General features: G+C 31.4%; 1 protein-coding gene across 1 annotated transcript in view; it reads left to right on the top strand.

The window, feature by feature from the left end:
- LOC148235761 (putative ATP-dependent DNA helicase HFM1) overlaps positions 1 to 13,195 on the top strand; it is a 34,786-nt gene that overhangs the window by 14,890 nt on the left and 6,701 nt on the right. Inside the window, exon 13 of the mRNA XM_088183831.1 lies at positions 9,468 to 9,696. Coding sequence (XP_088039957.1) covers positions 9,468 to 9,696 — 229 coding nt within the window. The remainder of the gene's footprint in view (positions 1 to 9,467; positions 9,697 to 13,195) is intronic.

Genomic DNA, 13,195 nt, shown 5'->3' with positions numbered 1-13,195 from the left:
AAAACATCATCACGTAAACCAATCTCAACCAACGTCCGATTGATTGGCATGTATGATCGATTATTTTTTAAGGTCACAATAGGACCCATCAAACCACGGTCGAAGGTCTCGCAAACCCCATGACCCAAACGTCGAGGAGCGATAATCATTTGCGTGCGATTTCAATATTCCTCGGCTATTTACAATTTCGGATTAGTTTTTTGTACACTTCATTTCAAACATTATTTTTTATGATGTTTTTTTCGCAACATACACTGAGTTGATTAATGGATTTGACTTTAAAAACGCACACGTAATAATTATATAATCTCACAAAAATGTATATGTATGTACTATATATTACCTATGCATCAATAAAATAGTTAGATTTGTGTGATTCAACAAGGCAGGTTAAAACATTGATGAACACGCGGAAACTCCAAAGCTATTAATTAGATGAAACAAAATTACTCACTTCCCACGAATCTAATGCAATATGGCTCTTTATTTTTGGCAGATTTATATTTTCAGTTGAAACCACAACATTTCAGCATAATTAATTAATTGAAAAAATCACACGCGAATATATTAACAATGTGTTTTATAATCGTGATGTATGATCACAATATATTTATACACAAGCAATACTTCCGCGTTTATTAAACTATTTTATTGTATGTATATATTTTGAAAATGGCATGATTTCGCTTCGATCATCGTGCGAATGCTGTAAAATATTGCTTAGAGATTGCAATAAATTTGCTCATACTTAACATGTCTAAACCAGTTAAGTTAGGTTAACCTAAGCTAGCTCAACTCAGGTTAATTTAACTCGTAAACATGTGCATATATTTTGTTTTATAATATTCATACGTTAATTTATTCACTCAGTGTAATATATTGTACAATTATACTACGTGAGATTGATGTACTATCAAAGCAAAAACGCTTATCTTCCTGAGGTCACTTTGTAGCATTGGCGAGGTCATCTTCATAAATTTACAATATTAACCATATAAATATATTACAGTTTAATACATCAAATTGAGGATCTTAAAAACACAATAAACGATCCGTCAAAGCAATTAATTAATACTCAATAAAATAAATCTCACGATTTCTTGACTATCTCAACATAAGTGAGGTGTAATCGTTTAATAAAGAAATAAAATTTTATTACACGCCTACTTTTCAACGCTTCGTTTTTATTTTAATAATGAAAAAACGTTAAACTATCGTAGTTTAAAAACTTGTATATTAACGAGAATAATATTTTTAGTAATATTTAATTTAAAAAATCAATGTAGGTATGAAATGTTTCAACTCATATTCAATATGAAAAAATATTAATTGATAATTTTTTACTAATAAACTTGTATATTAATACTAAGAAATAATTTAAGTTACTTTGATATATTTTTAAAATCTGATCAACAATTAATTGAATTTTAGAGCAATCGTCTAAAGTGTCATCTTAATAGTCTGATTATTAACCTTGATGTCGAAATTTTTAGCGCACGACTTGACTATCATCATGAAAAATATATTATCATTATGTTGAAAAAGAAACGAACTTACACATTAGATGTCATATTCATATATAATGACCTTGTATAGCAGACAATATTCACAACTTCTATGAATTTCGTATTCTATTTAGGACCAGTTGTAATTTTATTTTTATGAAAATTTATTAAAACACTAATAAATTTTATTCAAAATACCCTTTTGTTAAAATAACTTAAGATCTATAAATGTTCTGGTAAGAAGACGATTAGTGCTGGAAAATTAGAGAAAAACAATTATATGTATTGAAAATTCAGTTGGAATTTTGACTGGTTTAGTGCAACGATGCCAACCTCACTGTCTGCCACTACTTACATTATAATAATAAAAAAATGCGCGGTTGGATTGACTACACATGAGAAATCGTGTGAGCCCCGAAAGGCCTAAGCCAAATATCATAATGGGTCGAATTGCATTAGCCTATTCTTTACGCTATATAATAAAGTTATTATATTAATAAGTGGTTTCTGTACCTACATTCTATAACTTAGGCCTGCGATAAAATTTGCCTTAATATTGTAATTAAATAATTTTGTTTTCTCACTCTCTTTTATTATCAATTCAGCACAATTTTGAGTGCTCGCGTATCGCTTTAAATAATTCACCGCGCAACCAAATTATTTTTTTAATTTAAATGACGGCTTTTACATAATTACGTGCAGTTAAAAAAAATATACTGCGCGACATCAAAATTTTTTTTAGTAAATATCCAGTAGCAATATATTGATATTTTTGTTAGTGGCACAATCATTTAAATGTAAACATTTTGGCAAAGAATATAATTCAAATAAATATTTGATTCTGCTGAAGGAAATTGAACACGTGGCTCTGTATTTTCAGTTCAGTATATTATGGATTATGCTAGTCCGGCTCTGTATACATGTACATATTGAAAAGTTCATTTCATTTAGTACTCACTTTTGTTATTATGCTTTTTAAGTATATGTATGTGGATGCCGGGTGATAATAATTATAATTAACGATAAGATTTCTTTTGAGCTTTATTGAGAGTTTTTCCTTATATTGTATCATCAATCATTTTGCTTGTGTATAAATTCAAAAGACATCTTCAAAGCCATTTCCTCAACATTTCAACGTGCAATCGAACCTATCTTAAATGCCTTATCCAGAAGATCGAAGCAGATGTCGCGCATAAAATGCCACCAAACATAAACGCTTTAAATCAAACCGAATTGCAATAGCTTGAATTGGCATTTGTCGAGGTCTCGCCGAAGATCGCAAAGTTTAACCGGTGCCGACATTTACATACAGTATACACAATATAAACTCTATGTATTATCTTGGGCCGTAACTTACAGATCGTCAATAATATCGTCCTTTGTTTTTCTAAATCGGTGTTGTTTGATTTGACATTTATCGATCCGCGCCAGGACGCTTTTCGCTAATTGGTCGCGAAACGCCAATTTTGCATGATGGAACAAAAAGATAAGGTCGCCGATTGAAGTACACATCTTTGTGTTGCACAAGAGCGGGACGTGAATAGGCAATCAAACGGCTACCGCTAATTGTAAAAGTAAACTATTGTCATTGGTAATTATTTTGCACGATGATTTTTTTTATGGACTTTTGAACACCGTTGATTGGGAACAGTTGCCGTTTTGTATTTTTAATTGTGCATTATGTTTTAGCAACATTTTTTTAAATTATGACTAACAACCTTGTTTTTCTTGGTATAAGGCAGTTAAAAAAATAATAATAATCTAAATAATATAAAAATTAATAAACTAGCATGTAACTACTAATTAGGCATACTTCAGAGCTGCCTGTTATTAATTAATTATTTTTTCTTAACATATCTATTAAAATCCATGCACGTCATATTCTTAAAATATTGTATCGTATCGTGTAGGTAATAGGACCTTCACTAACTCCGCAGTCGATTGCGCTGCTTGATTTATTGATTGAGCATAAATCAGTGAAACAACCCTTTCAACGTCTGCACTATGAGCAGAAAATCCATCATTATATATTTAACGAATATCTTTGCAGAATTTAATTATTATCTTTCAAATAATTTTACGTGATCATTAATAAATACTCATTTGTTTAAGAAACATCCTTATATTATATTTATAATTTTGTTTACTTAACAACCATCCATTCAAAACGTTTTTTTTTCAAATATTCCAAATGTGTTTTGTAACTTTTTGCTTCTACATAGAAGCTCTCTCATTTGTCATCGGCTTTACTCACAAACAATTTCACTTTTAATGGAATGGTTCGCAGAAAAAGCAATATTGATTTGAAAATAATCATGAAATTAGCTGATAAATAAAGGTATTTGTAAATCACAAATTATATGGATTTGCATTAACTCAAAACTAAATTATGTGGTTGGACTCTTCGACCTCAAAACATGACAGTGTAATAAAACTTTTTAATATTTTCGCATAGTACTCGTTTAGACATTAACACTAAGCCACCATACATCATGTATGAAAAGTATTATAACTTAAAAATTGACCTAACCTAACCGACAATATATTGTAGTTATTCTATTACATCTAAAAGAGTTTTCATACATGTATTTATAACTTATGTTTTTATGAAATACAGCGTACCCCTTATAGAGAATGGAATGATTTATCGTATGTGCATGAGCGTGTGCAAATTATAATCACATATTTTATGTATTAAATGTTTGCAAACTTTAGTAGCTCGCTAAATAATTGAATTATTTTATGCAACTATTATGTTCAATGAATTTGTCGACCACTGTACTTTATAAACTAGTTTTTCTGAATACCTGGAATATAAGGGGCAATTTATGGAATTTATAAACAATTATTAAATAAAGGATTTATTCATATTTTATCACTATAAAACAATATAATTATTTATATTGTGTCCAATATTTTTTTGACAATTTAATTTTTATTTTTATACATTGACATTGTGAGACATTTATTAGTGCGTTCGTTTATTTCTAAATACAAAATTTTGTATTTATAAAATATTTTTAAATCACCTAAAATTTAAATTAGCCATTCTTATCGTAGTACCACGTTACATAGCGTAATTCGTATCGTGTTGAATTTATGGGATTTAGGTGAAAGTAGCTAATTTTCTCGATATCTTAAGGGTCCTCTTTTTGCAAGTACATATTACCTTCTTTTAATCAAAGTCGGAAACAAAGTAGTGACTCTGCGTCATAACTCAAATATCTGAAGGAAATTCCTGAACGAAATATATTCCTTACGGTGGAGATTCAGGACGGCTGTGTTCGGTCTTATATACCTGTAGTGTTTAGTTAACTCTATGTGGCCGTTATCGCCAACCAACCTCCGTTCCGCGAGTTGTTTTTTTTTTTTTTAATTTTTGTTTATTACATAATTAAATAATACATTTTTATAAACATATATATTTACATTTCATTGGTTGCTGGTTAATTACCATTATCACAACTTACGATTGATTAGCTAAATTAAGAGGAATTACAAAAATAAGAATAATAAAAGAACATAAAATACGTTAAGTTTAGGTCAAAGTACATAAACACCTTTAACAAAAAAAGAAAAAAAAAAAAAAAAATTATAAATTATAAATATATATTTTTAATATAAAACTCGTGGACCTGGAGCTGTTAAATTAATAGATAAAATTTATGCGTCAGAGCAAGATGTGCTTTGGCATTTTGTGTTTTTTATTTAAATTTGAGTTTGTTTTTGTCGTAATCACCGATTCTTGAGATTAACGGGTTAGTATGATTTCGCGGTATTTTTTTATAATAATTATTAGTATGGTGGTGAACATGTTCTTTAATAGTTGGAATTAAATATTTATTATGAAGTTTTTTGAGGTTAGTATAAAAAGGTGTATTATAAATTATTTTTATAGCTTTATTTTGAACAACTTGTAGTTTAGAAAAGTTAGTATTACACGTATTACTCCACACTGGGCAGGCGTAAGTCATTGCCGGTCTGATTAATTGCTTATATAATAGAATTTTATTATTAGTATTTAGCGCACTTTTTCGATTAAAAATTGGTTTTAACGCCGCAATGGCTGCGAGCCCTTTAGATTTAAGTTCGGTTATATGTTTATTAAATTTAAGCTTGGAGTCCAGGTGAATTCCGAGGTACTTAACGCTCGCCTTCCATTCTATACACTTTCCCTGCTCGCTTATAATAGTCGGGGGCAAAGGTTGTCTTCGAGTTGTAAAAATTATAGCCTCCGTTTTGTCCTGATTTATTTTTATTTTACACTTTTTGAAATAATTACTTAAGAGAGTTAAGAATTTTTGCAATTTTATTGAAATAGGCTTAAGACCGTAAGAGCTACTCATTATCGCCGTATCATCGGCATACATTGAAAGACAATCCGCGAGTTGTTGATGTTCCGCGCCCCGTTGTCATGCCGCCCCTGTTCGCCCTAAGTCCACCCCCGTCAGCCTAGTCATTACAATACCCTTGATAGATATAAGAGAAAATCCAATATCTCTTTATTTTCAATCGTCTGTTCAATGATTGGGGGTGAAACTACTACTTATTATTGAAATACATGATAGGCGTAACAGTGGATCAAATATCAATAAGATCGGCAATGATGTATAGGTTCCGTCATATAAAAAGAGCGGTGGACGACTGTTGAGGGGATAGGTCTGCACATATATAAGTTGCGCACAAAGTTACTTATTATTTTATTTTAATAATTTATTTCAAAAGTCTATTCAATATGTAAAAAAAATGTTTTTTGATGTAATTTTAATACAAATTAACAGTATTACATATTTATCCCATTCCTAATTACACCTTCACTCAGATCGTTATGGATCATATGGAAACCAAATAAGGCCGTGGTGTTGGTGAAAGTATTTTTAGTATCCATTTTGAAATTAATTATATAAAAAATATAGTTTTGATTACACTAAAATTAAAGTTATTATCACTATTGAATATGTATCAAGAGATCGAGGTATATATACATATATCATTATTATTTATAAATGTCATTTAAATTTAGATTTTACTTTAAACACTATATAAATTTAACTTTTCTTGCTTTTATCTTCGACATTCGTCCAAGTTTAATATTGTTTACAGTATCAATGGAAATGTGCATGTTTTTTGGCAGCCTTCGGCTCTCCGCTTTTGTAAATTAAAAGGTATCGCAATTGTGTTATTTGCACTCGATGGTTTACAGTATTTTTTGTTAAAATTTGTCCCTTAAGTGATTTTATGACCTGGGCCATTTCCGCTCGCCTTTATTAATTTGTGCCAAAGTTGTCGCCATCGGTAGGCATGTCGTCTAAAAGATCTAAATACGGTTTTATTACTTTATGACCCATCGGTCACTCAATATTGTTACCGTTGAAAATTTCTTTTTTGCAATCTTTTTTTATCAAAGGCAGTGAGACATCATATATTATAAAAATAATTGACTATTGTTTTGACGCCAATCGCCATTAGTTATTCTTCTAGTACTGTAGCGATAGGGTTTCATAATATGCTTGTTTAGTTGAAATGAAAAATCACATAAAAACTCGTAAATCTGGTGTCCGATAAGAATTTGTCCGAGCTCAGTCAGACAGATCCGAACTCGTACATTTTGCGTCTGTGGCCAAGCCCGGACAAATCCGTCAGATGTCCGACGGGCAGATCCGTGCGTGTGTGCTTAGCTAATATATTATCTGAAATAAAACCAAATATATGTCTCAATATAAATACCTAAATCTCTACAATAATGTTTTTTGGAATTCTAAATTAGTTAAAAGTATAGGTATGTAAACATTATTCTGTATTTAGTAGTAAATTATTTTTTATATTATGTACTGTATCTAAGGGGTTAATATTAATAACACATATATAAATGATATTTGCTCAGTCGTATTTGCAACTATGTATAGTTAAATTAAAGGTCGATTATTATCATAACTACAAAAATGATCTAATAGAAGTGTTTATGCGCGTCTTCATTGTTAACAACCCCGTGACCCTTTGCCATTTGCTAGGAAGAAGCTCCTCTTGTGCATTAATGAAAGGGCACGTACTTAACATAAACACGGTTACTACATTCTTGTCTAACGACTCTGCAGTCAAGGACGCATGAGCATTTACTGCATATTTACAAATATGTACACACGCTGAAAATCGCTTTTTAATCGCCTCGACTTCTTCACGATCGAGATTAATTAGCGATCTTCGAGCATCTCATGTGTTTATACTTTGGATACACATAGTATCGATGGGAAGATTAATTTCGCCAACGGTTCCATCACGCAATCGCAAAGCCTTCGAAATAAGTATGCGCAATTAAATGATGCTATTTTTGTTTCATATATCTATATGTATTTTTAGTACGTATATTCTAAAAAAACAACACTTCACGCGGATGCTTACGTCTGGGCCTTGACCAATACAACCTTAAAATTTTCACAATGACCATTATATTCCCATTGTTTCCACAGTGAGCGTTTTTTCTTCTCCTTTCAAATTCTTAATCTACTATCCTGCTGCTAGATCCATATCGGATGCTTCCTCATATTTTCCTGAATCCTATGTAACTTACGAATTTCATCACCAATTCAATTACGCTTCGAGATAAACGTCACGATTAAAATCTTTGTAAATATAATACATTATTGTTCGGATCTTCGTGTTTACGTTCCATCTGTTAGTTAATTAATCACAATACATATAAAGCAATTATGTCAAATGTCAAGGTTGCAATTTAATAAATATGGCGTTGTACATTATTATTACAAATCTTTGGACAGTTTCTCTCGTATCTCACAATCGCATCACTTTCGCTCCTATGCGAAGGTCGCGTCATCCGTCCCGTTTTCCTTTTTTTCCTTCCATTTTTGGAATGGATCTTTAAATGTCACACTAAATTGGTTTATGTGTGAAAAGATAAAGTAGTAATTAAGTGTGTCGCGACTCACGCACACAATGGTCCAGTATGGAGCTAGTATCAAATCTACTAGATCGACTTTGGCAACTAATTTAGCAACGTTGATCTCTCATGCTTCGAGTTTCATTGTTTTGCCCGAATCGAGTCCGAGAGATACGATCGACACAAAAGTGAATTATCCAGTTGACGCTCGGTACAACAATGAGGCTTAGTAGGAATCAGAAAAAGCCGACACGCGTTGCCAAACTGTGTTGCGAGAGATGGAACAAATTGTTCCCAAATTACGAGAATTCATAGATATGCTAAATTTAGGATGACGTACATTGTTAAGTGATTAATGATGTTGCAATGATATTAAATAATTTACAGCATAATCAAATATTTTAAAAATAAATGGATACGCTCGATTATAGACCTCAAAGCAATAACGTGTTAACTGGCATAAACGTAATTGCAAATTTACATTTATAATCTTAAATTTGGATATTTTAACCTGATTTTTGGCAAAGAAATTTAAAAACTATATAGCGATATTTTTATGAAGGGCGTGCTAACTTAATAATGTAATACAATTTATGTCTTTCCTAACCTTAATTATATATTTCGCTTCCATAGAAAAGTGCAGTTAGTATGTTTTTTTAATCCACTAGTTATCGAGCAATTTGTTTATTTAAAGAGAGTATACGAAATTTAGTCTAATTTTCAATATAAATATCAATCAACATGTTCTTGGCTATGATGAGTTTACATATGTACATATACTTTAAACGTTCTGCTTATATTATTAGAGTGCATATCAGTCCTAAATCAATATTATTATTTTTATTGTAAGAACTACCAAGTATATAACATTTGAGAGACACTATCACCAGATAACCACTACTAAACAATAGACAAGTTCCCTAGCGAATTATTTTGACGAAATAGCTTCCGTGCGTCTCTAATATATTGCATTTATTTCGCTCTATTTCGCTCATATATTGCAATTTTGTTTCAAATTAATTCAAGTGCAATCAAAAGTTTATATCTATTATTAAATGTATTTTAAGGTGCGTTACGAAAAGTTATGCGGCGGGCAAAGAGCAGTGGAGAGCAAACTTCACAAGCATCTAGTCGAGCATCTAAACGCCGAGATAGCTTTGGGAACCCTTCCGGATTTGCTGCTCGCTATGGATTGGCTAAGATCTACCTTCTTGTACGTCAGAGCTACCAGAAATCCTACTCAATATGGATGCAACAAGCTAGCTGGACGAGAAAGCATCGAAAAGAAGCTACAAGGTTGGTACCTATAGTGTTCGATTTTCATATATTTTAAAACCGTGCGATTCAGGCAAAATTATCAATTAACATAACAATGCAAGTGTGTTTAATAGATATCGATCTTGAACGATCAGGGTTGGTTACACGTTCTATATAATGTTGTGAATTTGCATTATTAAGATATTTAAAATTCGTTGAGGCGTTAAAATCGCTTTTAATCAGTGTCAACCTTTTTTCGACATTTAATTATTTTGTCGAGACTCGAGTGTGAAGGCATGTGAGTTATATGTAGTAATTTAGGGTTGCTAGCTATACATATTTCTAGGATATATATTAGAAAATATTTTTAGAAACATCTTAGTTATATTTTTTTGTTATGTATGCTTTCACAGTTTTATATAAAAAAAAAACATATTTTTTTAAAATTATTTTATCATCACTGTACTTTCTTATCTTTTATTATGTTCAAATCCTAACTATACTATTTTTGTTTGTTATATTAATACGCACGGGCGGTAGGGTAGACCCAAATTGTCTTGGAAAACGTAAAGAAGTCCACTCGCAAGTGTTTCAGAGTTTTCGCACAACTCGGATTCACTATCTATAGAAAAGTGGTAGTTCGCCAAGTTTTATGTCAATCTTTCAACATCGCCAAGTGTCATGTTTCATTTTCCAGATCTCCTTGCCCGATTGAATCTCTTACAATTTAAGTGAAGGTGCTTAAAGTAGAAATATCTTACTCGAGTGACGTTCTTGCAGAGATTTTATATATTTTATGTCAATCTTTCAACATCGCCAAGTGTCATGTTTCATTTTCCAGATCTCCTTGCCCGATTGAATCTCTTACAATTTAAGTGAAGGTGCTTAAAGTAGAAATATCTTACTCGAGTGACGTTCTTGCAGAGATTTTATATATTGCTAAATTTCGCGGTAAGGCGTCGAGGATGCTCGGCTTTGTTATGCGGAGCGCGTATCACTTCAATTATTTATTGGCGATTCGCGTTTTGTGCGACACGCTAGTTAGTATCGTTTTCGAATATGGCTCCATTGGCTAGAATCCAATTAAAGGGAAGTACTCTTTGTTGTTAAAGAGAATTCAAAGAAAATTTCTAAGATATCTTTACAATGTACGAGTGGATTAGAGTCTCCAATTACTCGAACCATCAACTACTCGAGTATCGAATATTAAAATTTCAAAATACTCGAGTACTTTCGAGTATTTACCAAATGTACCAAAATAGCTATTATTCAAATTCGTGCACATATAAATAAATAAATAAAATACTTAATATGTTAATTTTTACAATTAGTTTAACTTCACGAACATACTTTTTAAAAACAATAATGCAAAAAGTGTCTCGAATTTAATATTACTGCTAACCTTTGGTTTTATTATTCCCGTTATGGAAAAAACCCTTTCTGTTGCTGTTGATGTTGGTCTTATTGTCATTAACGCGTTGGATAAGGCTTCTAATTTATATCTGTTCGCTTTTTATAGATATAAAATTTTTTGAACTCTCTTTTTATGTTCTCTTCTTTCATTCCCTTCTCTGCTTTTCCTTTATTTCCTTCGACTATTGACAAAATAGCATTTTGTAATTCTTCTTGAATAGATTTTTTTTTCTACTCTTTCTGATTAATGCGAAGAATTTAAATCTATATCCTTCGAAGATGTATTTGGGTGAATCCCTTTCACTCTAGAGCTAAACGGTTCGCAAAGAACTGACTTTACTTTAAATGCCTTTAAAACACACAATTGTTTTGATTTATATTTTAAGCTGAGGGATCAGTATAAACAATTTACAACACTTTACGCTACAACTGCATAGTCATAAAACCTATAATTTTTTTTTGTTGATATTTCATATTGTTCATTGCCATAAATTAGATAAGTCGGGACTGTCGAACAGAAAACACAAAAGAAATTTCTCCGTCGTACCGTCGTACTTGACGACCGGAACTATGCAACTATGGAACTATGAAAAAATTATACCTGATAGTAACCGCTCTAACTCGGGACTTCGGGCATAAACGCCAAATAAAAGCAAGACGTTAACCTTTACCGGACCGAGTTAAAGTTATCGATTATCAAGTACTTGAAAAATAGACAAAAATACTCCGGTGTCGAGTACTCGATTACTCGAATTGGAGACTCTAGAGTTGATTTGTATTCTAGTGCCTTTTTGCTAGGAGCGTTAGAATACAATTCATTGCAATCTCAACGTAGCGTCTACTAAATGAAGCGCTTTTAAAGTTGCCACGGGGCGGTGTCGACAACCCATCAATGCTCGGTGACTTTCGGCTGCGAGCTTTAGAGTGTCCTAGAGTCGCGATCGCGTTCCTTATTGTTACCCTTATAGCCAGAACGTCGGCGCTTAAGAACGCTCCTCTTGCACGAACCATTCAGCTTCTCAATGAGCTTGCTAAAAACAATGATGTTTTGGACGACAGCTATGAAGAGCTGGAAAAATTAATATCGGATTATGCTTATCTATTTTAGGTGTGCATAAAACGTTTTTTATTATTTATTTAATAAATGTATATTATTGTTTGCATGATGGCCATTGAAAAAAAGCTGCCAAGTCATGTTGATCAGATTTGTAATGAAAAATGAAAATAAAAAATCACGGTTAGCTTTTATCATAGCCTACATTTTGAAAATTGTTATTTATGAAAAAATATGCGAATAATTAACAGTTGTCATGAGAGTAACAAAGTTTATATTGTGAGAATTTTGAGATGCCTGTGGAGACGCAATTCAAGCCATTTTAATATTGAACATCTCATTTTATTAATTGCCATTTTTGAATTACATTATAATATACATATAACACAAAAAAGAAAGCATTAGTTACCACTAATAAAAAACCGCTACGGATCACATTATCCAGAGACACAGACCCTCGGTGATGTGACATCTGTTGACTCAAAATTGTTGAAATCCGCGGTGCCTATCAAAGAAACGGTTTTTTCGAAAGCACTCAGAAACGTGTGTCAAGCCAACGGTTTCTAATTTTCACGCTTCGTGGGCAATAATTGATTTACATATTTAAAAATAGAAGTAGCGATTAATTGATAATCGATTTGTGTAGATAGTTGTATCTCGACATTTTCTCTACGGAAAATGCCACTTAAAAATATTTTTTATTGTTATATACTCTCATTCCTAATTATATTATTTTTTAATTTTTTTTAAAGTTTATTTATGAGAATCTTTTATAATATTTTTTTTCACGAATACATAATTCTTTTTTTTAAGAACAAGTAGTTAATTTTTTTTCTATATTAACATTTTGTATGTATATGCGCTGTAAGTACAATCTTTACATTAGCCATTAGCATATTTAATGAAAGATGACTTGTTTTATTGATTCATAAAATATTTCATTGTAAATAATGCATATTAGCTTTAACGATTCATCTGTGATTTTTATTATATATGTATAATATTAACGTATTCTTTCGGAATTTACTCAATTTTTTAATTTGCACAGCCCTGCTCCTGCCCTTAATTAAA

The sequence above is a fragment of the Plectrocnemia conspersa genome, unplaced genomic scaffold, assembly GCF_051122295.1.
Source record: "Plectrocnemia conspersa isolate PC_06_02 unplaced genomic scaffold, ASM5112229v1 ptg000004l, whole genome shotgun sequence".
NCBI classification, from domain to species: Eukaryota; Metazoa; Arthropoda; class Insecta; order Trichoptera; family Polycentropodidae; genus Plectrocnemia; species Plectrocnemia conspersa.
This window is presented reverse-complemented; position numbering and strand designations above follow the sequence as displayed.